The sequence below is a fragment of the Schistocerca serialis genome, chromosome 7, assembly GCF_023864345.2.
Source record: "Schistocerca serialis cubense isolate TAMUIC-IGC-003099 chromosome 7, iqSchSeri2.2, whole genome shotgun sequence".
NCBI lineage: Eukaryota > Metazoa > Arthropoda > Insecta > Orthoptera > Acrididae > Schistocerca > Schistocerca serialis.
In genome coordinates, this window is record NC_064644.1 from 82,290,562 (window position 1) to 82,313,711 (window position 23,150).

At 41.8% G+C, this 23,150-nt stretch overlaps 1 protein-coding gene across 1 annotated transcript in view; it reads right to left on the reverse strand.

The window, feature by feature from the left end:
* Nucleotides 1–552: 552 nt before the first annotated feature.
* Nucleotides 553–23,150, reverse strand: part of LOC126412897 (uncharacterized) — a 44,485-nt gene continuing 21,887 nt past the window's right edge. Inside the window, exons 2-3 of the mRNA XM_050082787.1 lie at nucleotides 875–1,124; nucleotides 553–776 (exon numbers count right to left, since the gene is read on the reverse strand). Of these exons, the coding sequence (XP_049938744.1) occupies nucleotides 553–776; nucleotides 875–1,124 (474 nt within the window). The remainder of the gene's footprint in view (nucleotides 777–874; nucleotides 1,125–23,150) is intronic.

Below are 23,150 nucleotides of genomic sequence, written 5' to 3' on the forward strand. Positions count from 1 at the left end.
AAGCACTGGCATAAGTGTATAGCATGTACTGGGGAATATTTTGAATATGATAACATTGTTGTAGAATAACAAGTAAAGTTCTTACCAAAAAATAAAAATTAATACGTGAATGCACCTTGTATGTCAAGCTTTTTACATAGAAGTCCAGAATCGGTATACATGTTTCGAAAGAAATTTCAGCAGGGTTTAGATTAGCTATTGCACACGTGTTTTAAGCAATATTCCTTAGAATCATGTGAATAGTAACCGAGATAGAGTTTTAGCGACAGAATACATTCAAATGCTGCTGTTCTCTAGGCATTAAATGTTTTACATGATTGAATCACGTTCTACTAGCGAAAAGTTAATTGATTTTACCATGAAGTTCTCAAGTTATTTCTGGTTTTGTACAACAAGTGATAATGGTATTTATTGCTTTGGACCACATTTGACTGTATTTATCTTGGAAAATCTTTTACTACCATGTAGTACATTTCTACAAAAAGAAATTTCATGGTGTATGAGCAGAGTCAGGCTTGAAAGAACACACAACATATTTTTCAAAAAAAATATTCATTGCCTGTTTACATACATCGTATTTGAGAGGTCATCATCAACATTGTCACTGTCATTACCGACGTCGTCGTCGTCGTCCTCGTCGTCATCACTTTCTAAATTAATAACTATAGCGTCTATTATGTCTTCCATAACCCCATCCTTAACACAGTATTCTCTTTCAAGTTTCTCCACATGGAGGCAGTATGCACTCCAGTCATCTTGAGTTATCGTTTCGAAACCTGTGACAATTGGGACAAGTGTTTGTATACGCTCTCTTTCGGTTACGGCAAAATTTAGTTCGGAATAAAACATGGAAGCTCATAAAATGTCTACGTACCTTCTTTCACCAACTGCAGCAACTTCGTCATGCAAATATCTCCAAGAATATTTCTTCTTCTGACGAAATTCTTGAGCTTTGCCCACGCCATTTCAATTGGATTTAAGTCACAGTTGTATGGTGGAAGTCGCAGCACAGTGTGTCCATGAGCTTCAAGTATTTTATTAATTTCAAATACTTTGTCTTCCGGCTTATGTTGTTTAATTAAATCAAATAATTTTGTTATTCTCATTGTCATATCAGCTTCCACCTTATTTTTTAATAACCATTCAATCGATCATTTCGCTTTTATTCGAGGACCTAGTTGGAGCTTTGTTGTGCTCCTTGTTGTGATATGAAGCGTTGTCCATAACAAATGGCTCTGAGCACTATGGGACTCAACTGCTGAGGTCATTAGTCCCCTAGAACTTAGAACTAGTTAAACCTAACTAACCTAAGGACATCACAAACATCCATGCCCGAGGCAGGATTCGAACCTGCGACCGTAGCGGTCTTGCGGTTCCAGACTGCAGCGCCTTTAACCACATGGCCACTTCGGCCAGCTGTCCATAACAATGACAAAGTTCGGTGGCAGATTCGGAATTACTTTATTCGATATCCAATTAGAAAAATTTTCGTAGTTCATTTGCCCATGGTGGTCTCCTGTTGCACATCCCGCTTTATAAATCAACCCATCTTTTGATCCAGTATTGACCACTATAATCCTATTGCTTCCGCTAACATTGTCCATAATGCCCTCAACGCCAGGGCCCTGCCAATATTTTCTGTAAGTAATGTTGTTGTCCACCCAAGTTTCATCAATATAAAAGAATTTTCTGCCTAGCTCCCTTAATTTCCTCACTTGGATCAGGTACTTACATCGCCAGTCAATTATATCCGTTCTTTCTACGAGAATATTTCGTTTACTTACAGATCTTTTTCAGGTAAATCCCATTTCATGCAATGTCTTGTGTAAAACATCTTTCTGCAAGGAAAATGTATTTTTTGTTTCACGACAGTAAGTAATTTCCGTAATGTCGGCACTATTTTTTGGTTTATGTAAAAGTCCTCCATCGTTTGTCGAATGACTGATTTTGTGAAGCTGTCTATAACGATGGGTTTCCTCCCTAAATTATCAGTTTTCCTTCGCGGCGATTCCAGTAAATCATGCGGCTTGTTTTCACGTTCCTTCCTTATGCGTCCTATTGTGACGAGGCTGACGTTTGCATAAACTGCAGCCCTTTGATTGGGGCTGTTAATGTTAGCCAACAGTTCTTTTGGTGTCGCCTCCTTAAAACACGCTGTAATAACGTTAGAGACGATCGAACGCTCGTTACTCCGCAAATACCTCCTCTTCTTCGTATTCTGCACATTTTCTTGCAATGCAGGGCGATTGTCCATCACTCCGGGATACTGAAGTATATCAGTGAGTACACAGTCAACTGACTGACACTGACAACAAAGATTCCACAAACAGAAACGACGTATATCAGTGCACGCTGAACTACACTGCTAGACAGGTAACAGGGCAACTGATTTTGGGTGGCCCTGTAGGCCAGTGACAGGGTTCTTCCGGGAAAGGCCACTTCCCCCACGAAAGGCGCTGCTCGCTCTTGAGTTTACAGACCATACCCCCGGCGATAGAAAATCGTTTTAAAGCCTGTATCTTCTACAAAAAGTAAGTAAAAAATTTCAAACCCACATATGATGTATATCTCTACAATGTCTCTCAATCTGTCAAATATCTATTCTTAATTTTAATTAGGACAAGAGTTACGTTAATTCGTTTGAAACCATTTCAATTCTCGATTCCGCAAACAGCTTCTAACTTATCACGTCATTACTGAAAAACTTTTGGTGTCACAGCAAAATATTTTTTTTTCCATTCATTACCAAAATAATGCACTCAGCAAAGAATCCTTAAAAGTTTTCGTAGTGCATTACGTTTCCTGTATATAAATTTCTGAAAACAGCGTTTTTAAGCAACCCTATCAGTACTGAACTCGAAACAAGTATGACGTTTAAAATCTCTATCTCCTATAAATATTATGCAAATATTTTTACATTTACGTACACTATCGGTCTCAGTGGTATCTGTAAGCATATCAAATATTTTTTCTTAATTTTAATTAGGGCCATTGTTACATTAACTATTGAAGTGTGAGAAATTTTCGCGTCCGGAAAAGTTTTCTTCTTTAGGTTGCAAATCTCGAAAACTATTACACACATTGAATAAAATCTTGGTGTGTATACAAAATGAAATAGAATTAAAATTCAGTCTAACTTACCGTAAGGAGATGACGAGAGCTGGCCAAACAGTATTTCTTAGTCTCACAACAAGAATAAGAATTAATCGAAATAAATTCACAAACACAATATTTAATGGCAGTAAGTACACTACACACTAATCAGACAATGCGAAAACACCGCTTAATTCAGAGTCAGAGTCAGTGGAACTACCTGTGTCGCTGCTCGTACTGACAGATATAACCAAGTCTTCGACACTTTGTTGTAAGATACCTTCATTGTTCCACGTGTCCTGTATCACTCCTTTCACGTCATGCACTACCTTCTGCCAGTCTTCCGATGTCATAATTTCAACTGCCTCTTTCCACTTCGGTTAATGTGAATTTCTTATGTTCTGCAGCAATATGCCGTTTAACCTGAGCCCAAATCAATTCTATTGCGTTGAAATGGCAATGGTATGGAGGCAATCTGAGCACTTTATGCCCGTATTTTTTTGCTACTTCATCGACAATGTCAGTCGGGTTCTTTGGCTTGTGTTGCGATACAAGTTCTAATAAGTCTGCCCTTGTCAAATTACCGTCGAACTGTACCATATGTTTCTGTAACCAGCTAACAATGTCGTTTTTCCTCGTTGCCTTTGTGGGTGCCTTATCTTGTATTACTGAGTGATAAGGAGCGTTATCCATAAAAATGATAGAGTTTTTTGTTAAGTTCTGGAGCACACAGTCTTCAAACCATTTCGCAAAAGTATTGTGGTTTATCTCTTCGTGGTAGTCGGAGGTCTTATTTGAACTGAATAGCAGCAGACAATTTGGAATGAAACCTTTTGAATTTCCGGCATGTGCTACAATTATCCTTTTTCCTCTGCCGATCGGAGCTGCCATACTACCGCTGATGGTACCGTCTGTCCAGCATTTTTTTTTTTTAACTGTGTCCTGCATTCACCCACGTTTCATCAAGCCAAACGATATCATCAAAACTTGTCCCCACTAATTCTCTAAGAAAGCGGCACGCCAGGCTGCAATATCTTGGCGTTCCATTAGTAACTTTCTGCCAGAGATGGATTTATAGCGGATCCTAACATTTTCACGACTCGTAACAAAGACGATTTACTACCCTGAAACAGGTCAGCCACTGTGAGGGTAGTATGTAGTTTTTTGAGTGTTGGATACTCCTTCCACGAATAAAATGCGTATATTTGACGACGAATGGCATCTTCCTGAAAAGAGTTTAGTTTTGTGACCCCCTTCTCTAGTCGCCTCTTTTTCCCAGGTGTCTCCAATTTAGATGATTCACTTGAGCCTTCTTTCGTGAAATTCTCCTTGGAGATTCTTATTACTGACCGTTCGCTAACTTGCAGAGCAGCTGCAGTTCGCTCCACCACCTTATCCAAAGGAACGAGAGGCCCTCTCGCATCCCTCTCTCTCTCAAAATACTCCCTTAAGGAACACACGTATTCGCGCGCCTGACTGCGTATAACGACGCCATGTCCGCCACTTTTTGGAGGTTTCAAAGGAGTGTGCAGCCGCGGCCTCCCTCTCTTGCGACTGCTTTCATCAGACATCGTAAACACGCGAAGCTACAAGTCACTCGAATCTCTCACCCGCACGTCTATAGCGGCTCGCTGAGGACTGGCTGGCTTGCGTAATGCCTTAGTCAGCTCAGCAGAGCGAAGTGGCAACGCAGTGGCAGCCGACAGCGCTGTCGGCTGCCATAGGTTTATTGATGGCGGGAGCCCTGCAGCCCGTTGCCTGTCAAGTGACAACTACTTTAAATCAGACTAAGGTGGGGCAGTGGGCAGTGACCTCCACAGGGACCACTGTGCACGCGTACTGGCCACGACAGGCTGGGAGATGGAGGCGACTGATGGTGTGGTCCCCAGCAGTGTGCTGGTCGATGGGAAAAACTCTGCAGCAGAATCTCTGACATGTACTGAAGCGTGCAACAGTTGGTTCTGGTGGTGCCGATGCAGCCCAGTGGAACTTTGTACAATGAAAGAAGGGCGTCCAAAGGCTTTTGTAGTGACACTGTGGTCCCAATGTAGTTTCTTCCAAAACGCTTCATAGAACACTTTATCCTATGCCTAAAACTTTGTCTACCCAGATGGAACGAAATATTTCCATGGTAAACGCAGAAGATGCAACAGGGTACAGTGTCTACAACCACGTAATAATTCTGCTGGCAACTTTTGTCACACGGCAAGGGGCAATAGGAGGACAGAAAAATCTTTAAGAGTGCTTCTGTGTGTGGGAGGAACGGAGTTTCTCCATGTGACTTCTGAATGTCTGAAAGAACCATTCAGCTTCAGAGTTAGACTGAGCATTTTTTAATTTGTGTCAAAGGCATCAATTACAAGGGAATTAACAGAAATTAACAGTTATAAAACATGTAAGTATACAATGGACAGTAACACATAAACATGAAATAGGAGAAAGAAATCTATAATTAACTAGCTTTTGCCCAAAAGGGAACAATGTTCAAAGCATTACAATTAGCAAACAGTTAGAAGTAATTGTACATAAATGAAAATTCATAAATACACTTAAGTATAGACTAACAGACATTGAATTAAATTGTATTCGCCCAGAAATGGGCAACGTCCAAGGCGTTAGAACTGGCCATCATCAACTCTTCTTTGGTGCATGATGATGGACACAGACAGCAGTTGTGCAGGTGAGACATCATCTGCTCCTCTCCACACTCACAAGTTGAGGGTCCTCTAGCGCATCCCTATTTTTCGATAGCTTCTTTACACCGCCAAACACCAGTTTGTAATCTGTTGAGGGACTTCCAGGTACACCAGCTCTCATTATCACTGGGGGGGGGGTAGTTCTTCTTTGGGTTGTCTCCAGCTTAGAGGAGCAGTCTCTACTCTCTTTCTCCTCATGTGTAGCCTTTGGTTTGTGTTGTTGTTGTTTACATAGACCCTTACAAAACTTCAAGTGGGACGGTGCTGGCGAATGGCCAAATGATGGGTGAGTGTCAGATGTCAAGGCTCTACATCCTTCTATTGGAGTAGCTGCTTCACACCTGATGTCAGGTGGAGCTATACCTGCAAGATGATACAGCGGCTCCCCTTTAATGGGTCTCAGGCACCCAGTGATTACGTGGAATGTCTCATTCAGAGTAGTGTCCACGTGCCTAGCATGGCAGGAGTTAAACAGGCGATGCATATTCTCTCGCAGAGCAGCAGAACGCCAAAACCTAAGTCCGAATAGCGACTGGCTGTGCTCCCCAGTTAGATACCATTAGTATTCATATGATATTATTCCCTGTGGAAACTTTCAATTTGGTGTTTTGACATTGCGTTTTGAACATTAGGGTCCGATCTAAGATCATCCCAAGATACTTTGGGGAAAATGAATGTCCAAGTTGAGAGTCATTGCATGAAATATTTAGTTGTTGGTTGGCCTGTATGTTTTTTTAGCAAGTTCTTCCAGTGCTTCAGACAGCTTATTTTCGACGTTATGGAAATCTTTTCCCTGGGTGGCCAATGCGAGATCATCCACATACAGAAAACTCCAAGTGTACAGCGGGAGTGGTTGATCATTTGCCATATACATATTAAAGAGTATAGGGGCCAGCACACTGTCCATTCCTCTGTAGTCTACATCTACTGCGCCGTCCTTGAAATTCCACGAAAAATCTCCTAAGGAAGTTGGCTATTAAGGTGGTTAGAGTACAGCAATTACTGATGTCATAAAATTTTTTCAGGAGTAATTTATGGTTCACAGTGTTGTACGCAGCAGATAGGTCACCAAAGGCCTCATTGGTTACCATACGTGATTTAAAACCGTCTTCAATGTATTGGGCGAGGTTGAGGATCTGTGATGTGCAGCTTTTACCCAGTCTAAAGCCAGCCTGTTGAGGTATGAGCGCAGAGTCAGTTGCTTCTGTCAAGCATTCAAACTCATTCTCTTCAGGATTTTATACAAAGGGCAAAGAAGAGATATGGGACAGTAGTTCTTAGGGTCATTGCTCTCTTTACCAGGTTTAAGAATAGCGATGACACGAGCTTTCTGCGAGACTTTGGGGATCCTTCCAGAGCATAAGCAGTTGTTAAAAAGATCTAGAATCAATTTTAGTGTTGCAGGACCAAAACGTTTTATTTGCTCATCCCTAAGGTCATCCATTCCAACAGCCTTTCCTGTTTTACATTTACTAATCGACCTCTGCAGCTCTTCTGAGCAGAAAGGTCTAGACAGGTCGGTAACATAAGTACGCACGTTATTAGACTTTGGCTTGATGTTTCGGTTATCCGATTTCACATTTAATAATAGTTGATGGGAAATATCGTAGGCTGTTATGTTTGCGTGGGGTGGGGGGGGGGGGGGGGGGTCGCTCTAGCAGGGTCATTATTAAGGCGTCTGAGAAGTTTCCAGGCTTTCTGGATGTTCTTGCTGAAGTCAGTTTCCTCCATAAGCTTGATCCACTGACCCAACTTGGCGGCTGATATTGATTCAAGTAATTGCAGTCCAAGAGATATGGTTTCTTCGCCAAAAGGGTTTAGCTCAAATGCTGTGTAGTAGCGATCAAGATCTGGTGCTATCTCAGGGGCAGTCCTTGCACGTATGTAGTTCGACATCGACGAGGAATGGACATTCTAGACCATTTGTTCACAACTCTTACGAAACGATCGTATTGCTCAGGGTATGGGCTGATACTAACCTAAGGACACCACACACATCCATGCCCGAGGCAGGGTTCGAACCTGCGACCGCAGCGGTCTCGCCGTTCCAGACTGTAGCGCCTAGAACCGCATGGCCACTCCGGCCGGCTACATCGCACTACAGGTGATACCTCCTAACACACCGAGTCTTAGCATCGACACGCACCCAAAGCGTGAACCGCTTACACCATATGAAACACATCCGAAGATCGAGACTCACATGCTCGTAACACACTGAGTCTTAGCGTCGACACGTGCCCAAAACGTGGGCCGCTAATAAGATACGAGACACATCCGAAAATCGAGACGCACATGCTCCATGGCACGACTTAACATCTTGACACCACGAAAAACATAAAGTGACGTACATCCGTCCCTTGGACAGTGTACAAGAAACCACGGAAAGTAAACAGAAACAATTTCATCGACCATGGTGATAACTGTGAAGGCTCTTCTACGAGAATGCTATGAGAGAGTATGATGCTCAACTGCGGTCAACTTACTACAGACCTCCTTGCTCTCCTGGGAGCGGAAATCGGACAACAATTGTGAGGTTCAAAGAAATAATAGCAGTACTCAGTTGTTTGGAGTACTCAGTCTTGCAACGTGCCTGGTTTGGTATGCCACAAAAGTGCCAGTTGGTGATGACATATAACTTGCAACTGAACTTTAATTCAATCTACCACCTGCCAGTGAATGTTGGTGTGAAGATGTCACAAATACGCAACCCATTTGACCACATTCAGCAAGGACTACATCTACATTTATACTCCGCAAGCCACCCAACGGTGGAAATTACAAACAAACAAAATAACACAGAAATAGAACAAATGGAAAATTACGATAAGCAGCACAATATCAACGTTAAATTACGTTAAAAACTTCATCTCTGGAGACTATTTACATACTGCCACCTTCTCTTCCCGTTGCAGTTCTCTTTTAGCTTAGTATTCTAACAGGTTAATATCGGTCGTTCCGATAGTTTCTGCGGCATTGTGTTGAGCTGAGTCCGCAGCGGCTGTGTGTCAATTCCTGTTCCAATTTTCTCTGCGTGACTGACCCCTGCGATGGGTTAGGTGGCCTCAGTTCCACATATTCGCTATGTTGGTTATTCCATTGACCTTTACCGTTGTAGGTCCTGCAGTTGCTTTGCTGTTGGTCCCTGGAATCCTGTTGGCCCTGATTTGAGTTCTGTTCCTCTCTCCGCTTTCCGTTTCGTCGATAGTTTTTGTTGTTGTTGTTATGATTATAATTTCCTCATATTTTTCTATTTTCCCATGATGGCCGCTTATTTCCATTGAAGTTTCAATTCTGGTTTCGACTCGATCGATGTTTCCCCCCATTTCGTCCATCCTCATTCATCTCTGGGGAATCTTGCCAGTTACAGTCATTATTTCTACTTCTTTCCCGCGAGTTGTGAATTTCATTCACAAACGCGAGTTCTCACAGCGCACTCTTGAAAGCTTCGATTGAACTGCTGCATCCACCGATGAGCAGTTGCTGGTAACATAAAGGTAATTTAATGTAGCAGTGCCTTATAATTTCCTTGGGACTCTATGGTTGATCCAATAATCTTTTCTCCTTGACCAGGGATTCGAAGAATTTGACAGGAGTGCGGAATCCTGACGCTTCTAAGTCCTTCCCTAACATGATCTCCTGTTTTATCCTCTCCTGCGTGTCTTGCGACCAATATGTGCCAAGGAATACGTCCTCAAATTCTTGGTAGGAATGACAACTCTGCAACTCCGCGCGTATGTTCTGCAGTCGACCCTTCTAAGAAAACACAGATAAACTGGAGCTTGTACTTCAGTGGCCAAGAGTCTGGTAGCACGTGATCGTACTGTCCCATCCAGGTCATGGATGCAATGCGTTGTTTGCCTCCTTGTAGGCTTGAAAATCCTGCATGGTCAACAAAAGTTTGTAGTCGAAAGGTTCGACGTATCCGCCGTACGAATTATCCCTCTTGTCTGCAGTGCGATTCCATGTATCCGTGCCCAAACGATCCTCGTGCACTGTTATGGTATCCTCTCGTGTTGTCAGATTCACATAATAACGTTTCTTACCTCCTTAGAGATGAACAATTGTTTTCCGGCTCAGTCTGCGCGTTACCGACGGAGCATTTTCCATTACACGTTCCACCGCGACTAGAGCATATTCCTGCTGCATTCGCGCATGTGCAGAGGGTATGTCCTCATAGAGCTGTCCGGAGAGTCGCAAAACATTTTCTTCGCTTCTGTAATGCTCTCGATGGCGCTCTACCGGACGAGATTGTGTTTGCAATTGCGCGACCCGCTCATGTGCCTGCCGAACGTTCTATGCCGACTTGTTTTGTTGCACGGCTACTCGGGTCTGCTTATCTTTAACTTTCAGAGATTTCGACCTGTTTGATTTCTATCAGTTCGATTTGCTACGCAGCCTCACTCATTTTTTCCTGCATTTCTCGAACTATTTTTTTGGTTTGCTTTTGGAGAGTTGCAAGTGCGTTTTCTGTCTTACACACTTCAGTTCTTGCCACTTTAACTTGTCCTTTGGTCACTGATGCATCCTTTCGTGCTACATGCGCTACCAATCATGCTGTTTTGGCATAGCGCTTCGCCTGGTCTGCGACCTCACATATTTCTACTGTCGTTTTCTTGACATTCTCTTGCTCTTCTTGGATTCCTGTGATCTCTTCCTAGGCTCTTTCTGCCTCTTGCCTCTTCCCTTCTGCATCTTGCATGAGAGCCTCATACTGAGATCCACGGCTAACACCTTCCAGACTAGATGAACGAGATTCCATCATTCTGTGAGGTTTCGTTCGTGATTCTGATCTGCCAGTCTCACTGATGTTGCGTCTTGTACCAGCAGCGCCTACATTTCGTTCTGCTGTCTCCCGTTCACTTTCGTCACCTGACTGAGACATATCATCATACTCTGATCTCTGCCCAGTCCGCAACCGCATTCTCCTGAGAATCCTGTGTAACATCTGCCTGGTCACCGCTAAGAATCTGACATGGACCCATGGTTAACAAAACGCAATTCAAATGGCTCTGAGCACTATGCGACTTAATTTCTGAGGTCATCAGTCGCCTAGGACTTAGAACTAATTAAACCTAACTAACCTAAGGACGTCACACACATCCATGCCCGAGGCAGGATTCGAACCTGCGACTGTAGCGGTCGCTCGGCTCCAGATTGTAGCGCCTAGAACCGCACGGCCACTCCGGCCGGCAAAACGCAATTGCTTCCGCTACTCTGTAGCAAGTGTGCCTTGCTTCTTGTATGCATGCACTCTAATTCTGATCCAACAGAATTTAAACACTACACATTCCTATGCCACACAGATTCTAATCTAAATTACGCTCCTGAGAGCTATTGATTCTTAGTTCCTGACAACGAATTCAAATAACAGCATGCTTGTGTATGCTAACAAACGAAAATCTCAATATATCCTAACAAATCAGCACAACGCCATTCGCCATCAAAACAAACAATCAAGTGATACAGAAGTCACAACACAACATGAAAATACACATATACAATAATTAAATATTAGTACTATGTCTAGGTGCCAGCAATACGATTCTACTCTACCCAGTGCACCATGTTAACATGGGAAACAGAAACTTCACTAGGCAATACCATCTAAAATCTGATGGTCACAGAAGGTGCCATCAATTCAAAATTCTTTGCAAGGGACATGAAATTGAATGACTATGCTAGGCAACACAATCTGATGGTCAAAGAAGGTGCCATCAATCCGAGATCCTGCCAGGGTCGCCACAATGAATGTTAACCCTGTGGGGGCTATATGAAACATTGAGAATGAAGTAAAATTTACTAACATAATTTATTTTACTAAACCAGACATAAATTATGCTAAACAAGTTATTGATTGAATACCATAAACAACTAACAGGTGGTTTAAGACTACAATGGGCAACGATCGTGGGTGGCAGACGTGAGTGAAGTACTCTGGCCCTAAAAAAGTGAATAACGCAATCTGAATTGGTCTGATGCTGAGCAGATTTTGATTGAGAAAATCTACTGTAGTTTTACTACATAGGTGCAGCTGAGAGCAATTGGCGATTGAGATCTGTACATCCTGACAATGCTGGAGTGGCAGTACATTACCCTATATGCTTTTTGTGGCAATGTAACTTGCAGCTGGTGAGATGTGTGCAGTGGAGGTGAGATGTGAGGTGGCACCTGTGAATCGATTGCGGCCATGAAAGAAATGCAAAAATCTCACAGTCTAGCAATCAGGCAGATGGATCGCAACTTACTCTCTGCCAGAGCCATAAAACCATGGTAGATTCCAGTGTGTTCACCGATCGTACCAAGGACCAATTTGGCTCACTTATATGACAGAGTGCACAGGGATACCAAATGTCAAGGCTGCTAAACAAAAAACGAATAAGTGTGCTCTCGGCAAACGAGTAGTCCAAGACATTTGAAGTCATACTGTTGGTACAGTAAGAACTTCACCACAGGTTCCCCAGTCTGAACTACTCGCAAGTGAAGTCAGTCATAGGACAGGTCCCAAGTACCAACCACACATGCCAGAGCTTTGACCAGAAGTGCTTCCAGACCAAAGTCCAGCACCCAAGTATTTTGCACCTCTTCAGAAGAAAACAAATCCGTTTTCTTGCAAAGTGCACAAACGACACCACATTCACGCCATCTTGAGCCAATCACAGGGCTCTAGAGGCGCTAAATCTCGCCTCCCACATGACAGCAAAAACTCATGTCGAACCAGGGCAAGAGTTAAGAAACCTGATTCTCTGGGGAGAAAAAACACCAATTATTGGCTTTTTTAAAAGTTTTCATAGAGGGGGAAGATGATTTTCTCCAAATTCATGTTGCTTCCCATGGCAACAAGCGAACAGATACAATCTTAAAAAAATTTATCTGAATCACCTGTGCCTTGGAGCTTGTTCGTCCTAGCTATGAGGCATAATAAAGATTCTATCTCCAAACATTTCTGAGAAGCTGGAGTTTCTTATACAACTGAGGCAGCCAATGGAGATCGTTCACAGGCTTATTGGCAGTATTGGCGAACACGAAAACCCGTGAATTTTTATTATGCACGGCTCTGCACACAATGCCCAGTTTACGACTCCATTGTGTAGACACATTCCTTCAGTCCATCACCCCCATCTCAGACTTCCGCTGGCGCCATGGCAGGTAGCTCAGTATTGTTGTGCTGGAGACCTGTCTTGACAAGGGGCTGCTCTGTCTGTCCTTTATGGCTGTGGGCTTGTCTGGCAAGTTTACTGTGACTCTCATCCACATAGAGGAAATTCATAAGTTTCACACTATGATCGAAGTGTCAGAGATATGTAGGTCACTGTCTGGTATACTTTGATGTATATGTTCGAGAATTAACAATAAATGAATGTGCTGTATAGTCATCTACTTACATTCACAATGGTACTCATAAAGTAGTGGAGGGGCTGTTTAGCAGTGATAAGAAATTTGTAAACATTCTGCCGTATCGTTAGTCAGTGTTGAAATTATGATAAAGTTGCTAAAATTAATCGCACTATCAACTATGATGCTTATTGTTAAAGTACATCGATAGTGTCTTTTCCATCCCAACATTCCATTGATACGCTGTTGCTTACCACATGATGATTTGACTGACATTGCTTGTTTGAGATGGAGAAAGAGTCTTGGTCGAGGAGGCAACACTTTCCAGGGATGGCTAACGCCGAAACAGTGCTCGCGTGCATGGCAGCAATATGAGGAATCAATCAAATGGAGCACAGCGCCATCAGCTATCCCGTCTGTGAATGATGAGTTTAAATGTAGAGGTCGTCAATCACCTTTGGACAGCAGTTTGGAAACGCTCCACAATGCCTCAAATCTCTTCCAGTTTCCTTATGTTGTGTATGTCTTTTATTTCAGTCACCCAGTGTGTGGGTGCTTTGTGGGATCAGCAGCGCCAACATGATTTGCACGGTGTGATGTCTAGTTTCCTGGGGGAGCCAATGGACCAAAACATGTTAATGTCAGTTTAGAATCTGATGCAGACGTCGAAGTCGTGGCGGAAAAAAAGTAAGTATGGCAGTGTACAAAGTGTGTTAGAGCAGAAAAAGTGGTGCATTAAAGAATGAAACAGGGACCCTCTCCTGCGACTGATAACCTGTGGGAGAAGAATTTCGTACAGTACAGGCAATGAAACTTTACACCGGTCTGTGCAAATGACGTCAATCACTAGCCACCTGCTCCAATGGATAAATACCTGTAAATTTAACAGGATCGCCACATATGCTCGATGCCAGCACGTAGACGGTATTCGTTTTTAATATCAACTGCGGTGTGTATCACAGCACATCGCCCCATATCAATGGTATCTTTCCTATCTCGACTCTCCACTGGGTACACTGTTGATTGCCGCACAATGACTGACAGACTGACACCATTCCGTTGACATGGAGGGAGCCTTGGCGGAATGCTGGATATCTGCTGTGGAACAAGGGATTAAATGTAGAGGTCATCACCTTAATACAGTTGTTTGGAATCGTTCCTCGTTGCTACAGACTCGTCCTATTTCCATATGCTGCGATATCCTACACGTTTTAATTTTTAGTTTTTTCACCAATAAGACAACAGTACCTCTTTTTGATTATGCTTCCTCACGTGTGTTGTGAGCAGCACCTTCTGGTGTGGTCAACACCGGAACAGTAAGCATGTACAGTCGTGCTCAAAAGTATCCGAGCGACCTGAATTGCATTTCGCCTGATTCACATTCAACCCGTATAATGCAGCTGTCTAGCAGGTCCTCTAATCGCTCCTTTGTACAGTCGTTTGACTATTGAAAATGGTTCCAACAAGTCACCACTAGAAAACACTGCTCTGTATCGTAATAACTCAAGATGTAAAGTAATACCACGATACTAGAAATATCAGGGAACACCTTATCTCAGATAAGACTGTCCTGAGGCTTGTAAGCTCACATTTATTGCAATAAATGACATACCTGAAATTTTACCACTCTCATTATTACGTGAGATAGGTAAAGCACGTAGTAAGTTCGTCGTATTCATGATTTCCTCTTCAAGGTAACATACCGTACTTGTTATTTAACACAAAATTACATTAAAAATTTAAGTTATTCACGAGCAGCTAGTTGAGAACATGTATGAACTTCAAATGACACGACGAACCGTCTCGTTCTGCATATGGATTCAAACCCAAGTCATTTCGTGACTGACGGAAACTAACAGTCATTCCTGACCAGGCATACAGAGAGGGATATACCTCGATTTTAGACAGTATCAGCTAGCAAATATGAACTTCAAATTACATAACGTAATCATTTTTAGCGGACGCGAATTCCTACCCAGCATCTATTGCCCCTGTTAAAGAACTACAGGAGATGTTAAATATTGCTTCTTCGCAAGTAACTTACTTGAAATGCCGTGAGGTAAAGCTTTGTGTTGGACAGGGATTCGAACCCAGAACCTAATCGGATTGTTATCGAAGCACAATCAACTGTGACATATCGGATTTTCTCGTCAGTAGCCAGATGTTTTAACTGAAATGACGAGACGAAACATTTTTTTCCTTCCCAGGACTCCAACCCGGCAACTATCGCTAATATATTCTAGAGAAATCGAACGTTAAATACGGGTTTGCTACACCAGCAGCGACATTTGAGCATGTTTGAACTAGAAATAATGTGACGAAGAGTTCAGAGCTGACTGGGAATCGAACCCCACATATATCGTTGTTGACTACACACAAACAGACGTCAGTTACCGAATTTATCTCCACCAGCAGTTCGGAATAACATCCTTGAACTTACAGTGATCTCGCAAATAGTTATATGTCTCACTGGGAGTCAAAAACGTCAGATATCGCTAGTGTTGACAACGAATGAAAATGCATAAAAAATCTAAATTATTATCCTCCAGCAGATTGGTGTTCTCGTGCTAGAGCTTGATAATTCATAATAAAAACCTTTTTGACCGGCCACGATTCGAACCCATTCACGCGCAATATGTGGAGATGTTGAGGAATCTACAGTTTTGAACAAACAACAAATTGTAGTCGAGGTGTATTGTCACGAATGGATCAAATTCCACGTTAAGGGCGGTCTGAGTTGCATTCCCAGTTCAGAACCAATTTGATTGGCATACAGAAGCTCAAATAAAAGATGGAATAAGAGTCCTGTGACCCTACATAGCGTTTGTTTCGTCACTAGAAATGAATAACTAGTATAAGAAAGGATACTGGTGATCGAGTTTCTACATTTCGCCACCCCTGACTTTATTGTGGTTCAACCTAACGTCTACTTGGTAGAGAAGGAATATCATGTTCAATGTGAATTTCAGACCACAATTCCATTATACCTTCTTCACTTGGCGTAGCCAGAAGCGAATAGATTCTGTCTCTCCCTATCAAAAACCATCGGCGGGAGGTGGAATCGAACCTAGATCGCCAGTATATGAACCTATCACCAGTCCAACAGACCACCAAATGCTCTTTTCTGTTACTCATTTTCCTATCATAATACTGATGCCGCACACTCGATGAGAACTCTAACACAGGCTCTCTGTAGTGGTTTGCAGCATGTTCAGTACAGTCATTTACTTGGTTGACCGAATCGCCATGAACTAGCTGCCTCGGCTATCCAGTGCATACATTCAACTCTATTTTGTAATCACCGAAATAAAATAACGTAACTGCCACCTACACAGAACTGCCAACAGTGTAGGATGCAGAAATTTAAATAGGAAGTGTTCCTTTCCATTTGAGCTATTCTATTGCCCTATCTGTTTGTTGAAACCGTCGTGCAGTGCAAAAGGAAAGCTGTAACTGTCTGCCTCTCAGAAGTCAAGATCTGGCCTTATGCATTATCTCACAGCACTGTGCAATGCGGAAGACCTGAAGGAACAGTTGTCGATATCTGAAGCTGCTAGCTACTAGCGTAACGGTAAGCGTCGCGCAGTGTCGATTCGATAATGCGTCGCGAGTTCTATTGCAGTCGCTGCTATATTTTTTAATAGGCAGAACTGCTGTCTGCTGAAGTTATCAATTTAATGGAACTTTGAACATAATTCCCTTCACTTCTCAACCCAAAATATTCGCATGTGGAAATAGGGCTACCTTCGGCGACATTTAGTTCTTTTCAGGTTTAATAGACGGCCAGGCAGCAGATGCATCTCGAAGGTTTTGTATTATGTCTGGGGAGAGCGCATCGTGCCAAAATAGTCAGAAAAGTACTTTCTACTTTAGCCGTCGTCTGGTAGTGGCATTTTATTCTTCTTCAAACCTTGTTTGACAGCTTTAACTCAGAACAAGTTTTCTACATGCATGTAATCAATAAACTGCATGTTCATTGTCAGACTGTTATAGATAACATCAGAGAATTCGCATTATCGTTGATGATTAATTTCTCTCTCATGTTTAGTATTGTTTTAACAACACTAAAAGAAACCTTACGAAAATTGTGCACTGTATTATAAGAAATGAAATAAAACTACCCACGATAACCTTACGACGAAAGTCTGTTTTAATAAAACTGAGTATATGTACACAAGCGTGCCTCTATCGGCACGAATTAGTAAAATACTACTCACTTAGATTTCGATTGGGTCTGTGTTTAATTGGTATGCTGTGTCATACTCAACAGGTATGCAAAAGTGGTATTTCATAAATGAAGTTGTGTATTCCTAGGAACCTAAACTTTGCTTGTCAGCAGCAGAAAGAGGCGTTACCTGTTGTGCAGCATTGTAAGTTTATCACCATTGCACTATGAGCTGAAAGTATTTTCTTGCGATTTGCTTATCAATTCATTTCCTTCATTCTTATCATCCTGGCATGTGAGTCTTAAGTGAAGAGCAATTTGAATTTCGTATCGTTGACGGTCGATTCGAAATTCTTCAGAGACGCTTGTATTGTGAAGCAGCTTGGCAGTCAGAAAGCCGAGATCTATGACCATTAACACAACTTACTGAGTCGAGCTGCCAAGAGGATTTGATGTGTGAAGGTTTTCTTCTGATTTCGATACAGAATTTTTTCTGGCAATTCGCAGCTCCATAAAATAAAGCACGGAAAAATGTTTGGATACACTGGCCTCTGCCACGGTCAGAACTGACGACTCCTTCAAGCGTTGCAACACTATACACAGGCGGTACCTAGGGGCTACGGAGACGCCGCTAGCGGTACACCACTCTCATAGTGGTATTGCTCGCTCAGCCTCATAACGCGTCGTGTACGATAATAAAAGTTATCACTTACGTGAAGAATAGCATTCGATTATTCAAAAAATTGAATTTTCTGCCTCAGTGTCTTAGTTTACATGAGGATTGTACAGCACGAGTCATTCAAATGGAAAGGGAATATCAAGTGAATTTAGCGAGTCACTTCATTACCATACGCGGAAGTGATTACACTGTCACAGTGTTGCCAAATGTTTGTGACGATGTTGCCAATTCTCAACTGTGCTAGGAACAGCTCTGTAGCGTTATAGGAGAAAATCCCGTGCTGGTGTCACAGGAGGATACGGAGAGGAGGCGCGGGGTTTGGTTAATATGCTGCGTTTCTCCTCCCAGTTGTGTCAAACATTCAGGTGTGTAATCTTCCATCACGATTACAGTTTCCCACAAAATACATACGAATAAAACACTTACCTTGTTACTTTGTGACAAAAGATTATTTCAGTCCAATAAAAAGTCTTTGGAATTCAACTTTGCCCAGCTGTCACGAAAAGTAAGATAACAAATATTTTGCACCTCGAAATCTATTGCATCTATGTGCAGTCTTGTGATCATACAAGCAGAATTTCATGAAATGCACGAGAATGTAGAAAAATGTTGGTGCGAATGGAAGCTGTAAGACACACAGTTAACTGATTATTTTATACCAAGTAATAATCAATTCATTTGAAAATTCAGAAGAGAAGAAACTAAAAATTATGCGCATTAAGACAGAAACTAAAATGCAGATGCGGGCACTGTGCAGATCCTGGCTTTTTCATCTTCAGATCTATTCAAATAATGTGTACTAACCAGCGTATTCATTGCTTTCGTAATGTTTCCCTCTTGTTTAGTCTTCTAATGATGAACTGGATCCACACCCATGAGTCTGATTGTTTCTTTGTATCCTTCCATCTACTATCTTTGTGTGTAATTGTTTTGTGTTCAAAAAGTAAAACATTACGCCTGCTCCCACGAGGTATTAAAACGAAGTCGCAAGAAGGCTAACGAATTATAATCAAAATACAGTGAGACGCCAATTTGTCTGTCGTCATGGTGTTAAGTCGACAGAAATAGTTGGGTGTTATTGCCTGCATCACCGGCATACCATTGTCGTCTTCTCTTATTGTGAGTTTCATATTACCCTGAACACAAGACGCCGAGATAAATGTGTATATTCTCCGTGACGAAACATCCCACATTCCATTCATTCTGATCCATTCGTTACGTGCATCTGCGGTATTGAGTGACAGGAAAGCTGTTGTGAGGTGACTAATAACAATAACAATGCTAGTAATAACAAATCAATACTCAAGGATGTTTACTGCATTACAGACGATTAACAAAATAACCAAGAAAGGCTGATTGTTTAATTGGCGCATTGCGTAGGTGTCCTTACCACTTTGTTACTGAATTATGGTCTCGTTGTTTGCAGAGAGAAAAGAAAGAAGCCTGTAGCCATACATATCGCTAGTACAATGAGATATTACCTATCAACTATCCTTGCTTTACATCACGAGACGAAAATGGCGTCACTGAGCTGATATTTGAAATACATTCCTGTTTCCTCTCTCTGTCTCTCTCTCTCTTTTTATTTGTACTTTTATTTTTTGAGGAAAGCATCGAGAAGCGCGAATAATAAGCAAGTGGGCATATAACCTGTTTACAGTTATTTTCATTGGGATACATAATGCAAAAATACAACTTTTAAGTGTATTATTGCGAAATTCCAGTTATTGGCAGTCTATTCGTGAGTTTGCTCGCATTCAGTGGGGTGAAACCTATCAGAGAAGCAAGCAAAACACAAATATTTCTTGCACCATGCGCAACACACAAACGAAATCTCGCTGCACTGACGCGTAGTTCGATATATTGCACGGAAAACATATCTAATTCATGTCGCTGAATACATCTCTATCAGATATCAATTTGGATGCGTACCAAGCGTACAAAAGTATATCTTGAAATACGTAGAAAGGCACATAGAGGTATTCGACTGAAACATAGCCATGACCAAGATTGTAACTGGGGTCGACAGCATCGTCGTCTACCACCTTGACAACTCGAACGGTGACAGTGCTCGGCCGGTTACTTATGTTTACTGGTATCAAAGCTTCAGCATGAAAACACAAAAATGTTAATAACCCGAAGATAATTAATTTTGGAACCCATACAAACTAATGCAATCATCAGTCGGAAGAGTTGTTTGAACACCACAGTGCTTTAATAGGCACGGTCTTGTTGGAGGTGGTATGCCGTTGCTTTCCTCCGACCTTTCAGTTGACTTACCTAGCCAGTTAATAGGGGAACCTACAGTTTAACGTGGCTTTCGGACCACAGTGCAACTCGGCATTTTTCACATCAAAAAACACTGCCCGAGGGGAAATAAGTGTAAAATGGCACATAAAAAACGTGGGACTGACGAGGACTCGAACCTGAGACCTTTATATCCGTAGTTCTGCTCTTTATCACCTTGCCACCATGCAGCCAACACTGTGGGTTCTGCTTGGCATTAAAATTAGGATCTTTCGTTTGTGCCTGCGTGGGCACTTGCGTGTCCCTTAGGAGACTTTATTTTTGGGATTACTCTCGTATGCGTGTGTGTAAACGCCTTCCAATGCCCACTCAAGGAAGACAAGGACACACAGTCTAGCTTCAATATTACAAATACGCTTCAGTTAGTGAATGAACGCAGACTTAGGTTGATAATCATTCTGAATATTTAGCAATACTGTACCCATTGGTGTTAAACTCGTTTACAACCAATGATTCCTACAGCTGCAGGAACACTACTTGTGATACCTCTCAGATAAAATACTTAGGCAGTGCTGTCAGACGAAAAGATCAACCTGATACTGTGGGAAGTTTGTTTTACAACCTTCGTACCTGGATAAAGAGCTTTTCCTATCTGAGATATCTGTGAAAGCTGCTGCATAAGACGATTTAAGAAGAAACTAAATTCCTTCAGCTAAGCCAATGTTTAAAGAAATCGTCTGGTTTGTGAATCGTTTACCGGTCGTACTCTGCCGCATTTCGCTGGTTGGAAGGCAAAAAGCTTACTGACAAATTTCACAGAAGGAAAAGGGGGACGAAATGTCTCCCACTGGAAGGTCATGTTGTTTTATTTAAATGATTACAAAATCAGGTAAAACGAACAGCGAAGTTGTCAGTATAATCACATTACTGTTGTCAGTATGATGCTTAACCGCCCAGGGCCTGTAATGATAAAGGTCCCATTTAGGTCAGGCATATTGTATACAGAAGTGTAAGAAAGAGCACCACTAAATTCTACAATCCGTATGCATTGCATACACACAGAATTTACTGTTACAGTGTACTTATGGAGCCCAATGAGTGAATTGCATATTTTCCGGTGAGAAAGAGCACTGGCAAACAGTCTTCGCTATTTTATGTTACTTAAACTGGTGTCACTCTGAGCCAGAATTTATGTCAGCGACTAAGTGTAAGGACAATGAGTCGGATGCTGGTTTTGCAATTGTGAACTACTTTCCTACATTATAGAAGCGGATATTAAATTTCAACTAATATTGCGAAAAATTTGGATTTGGATAGCTTAGAATGAAAATCTTTCTGTTTATTGCAAAGGAAAACAATTGATTTTCTAAAAAAGTCTCTGTCATACACAACATGAAACAGGCCACGTCGACCAAATCATATCAAAGAACTGACAGCGACGTATATCGGAAGGCAATAAGATCCCTTGGCTTTTGGTTAGGCAGTATTCGACAGCCATTTCTAGGCGCAAGTAAATGAAGAGAGGCAGCGCGTTATTATTATCAAGTAACGTCTTCATTAATTACTTTAGTTTTAATGTGATCTATGAGTAATTGCTGATGTTTGATATTAACATGAAAAGGATTCCGAAGACAGGGAAAGAACGTGTTCTTGGGCAACTACTTCTATAATGACCAAAAGGCATTAAATGATCTTCAAGCACATGGTTTAAAGCAGCGGTATGAAGAAAATGATAGTAATAATGGCGGTAATAATCGAATTATCCTGTAACTTCACACTTCACAGTGGATTTTCTCGAACTAAGAAATTTGCTGAATTAGTGAAAATTTCCGAATGGCTTCACATCGAAGCTATGATGCCTAGAAGAGTCTTTACATCCTGCTGGCATGAGAATAGCATAATCTCCACGTCAGAATCTTGCTTCTACTTAACCATTTAATAGACTCGCATTTTTTCCACCGTGACTAATTTTGTAAGCTAAGCACATCATCCGTTTCAGCACACGCCTGGGGCTGGGAAATGTGGCCACAATGGTCTGGTGGAACGAACTATCACAAGTGCAATGCGTGGGTTCAGGCATTTACTCTTAACAGGCACAAACAGATTTACTTTACCTATGGTAACCTCAAGAGAAAGATGTTATAATCCAGAATACGAATTACACACAACGTTCCTTCATTACGCAATGGGCAGAGACGGTTTACGTTGGGAAATGACATAGGTGGAGGTCATGGTCCAGACAGAAATACTGTCACCAGTAAACTTACTTACATTTGAAGATTTTATTTTATTTGATGAACCGATAGCCATTTAAAGGAACAGGGCTCTTATTTTACTTGTACTTGATTGAACTAGAGACGTTGAAAAATTTGATGCTGGACTGTGATTCGAATTCGTATCTCCTCTTTCGAGGATCTGAATCTCTCGGGACAGAATAGTTCAATCATTTCGTTCCTTTTCCCAAGACTGCAATATTCTTTGGGTCTCCTCCAAAGGTAACTATGTGGCTCCGAATCCTGATCCAGTACAAAATTATTCATAATTTCATTTCAAGCACAATCACGTGCACACCGACCTGCTAGTGAAAATTAACGTGCATTTTTAATGTCTGTTCATGTGTTGCCAACAACTTCTGGTCAAACACGCACACATCTTGGTGAGTAAGCAGTTCATACTTATACTATATTCGTGGACGATAAAGAAGAACGATAGGAGTGCTGTTCGATTGTCGCTCAGCCACAAAAATTTGTATCCTTATTTTAGATTCAAACACCTAGCAGCTGGCAAGAAATACCGATACGTAACATTTGCTTTTGCTTTGTTAACGATCCGATTACGTGTTGGGTTCTTATCTCCGTCAGAGAATTTCATATCATGCGCTTCATCTTTAAATGCATACACACTTTGTTACCTCTGAATTGAAGTGTATCAGACACCT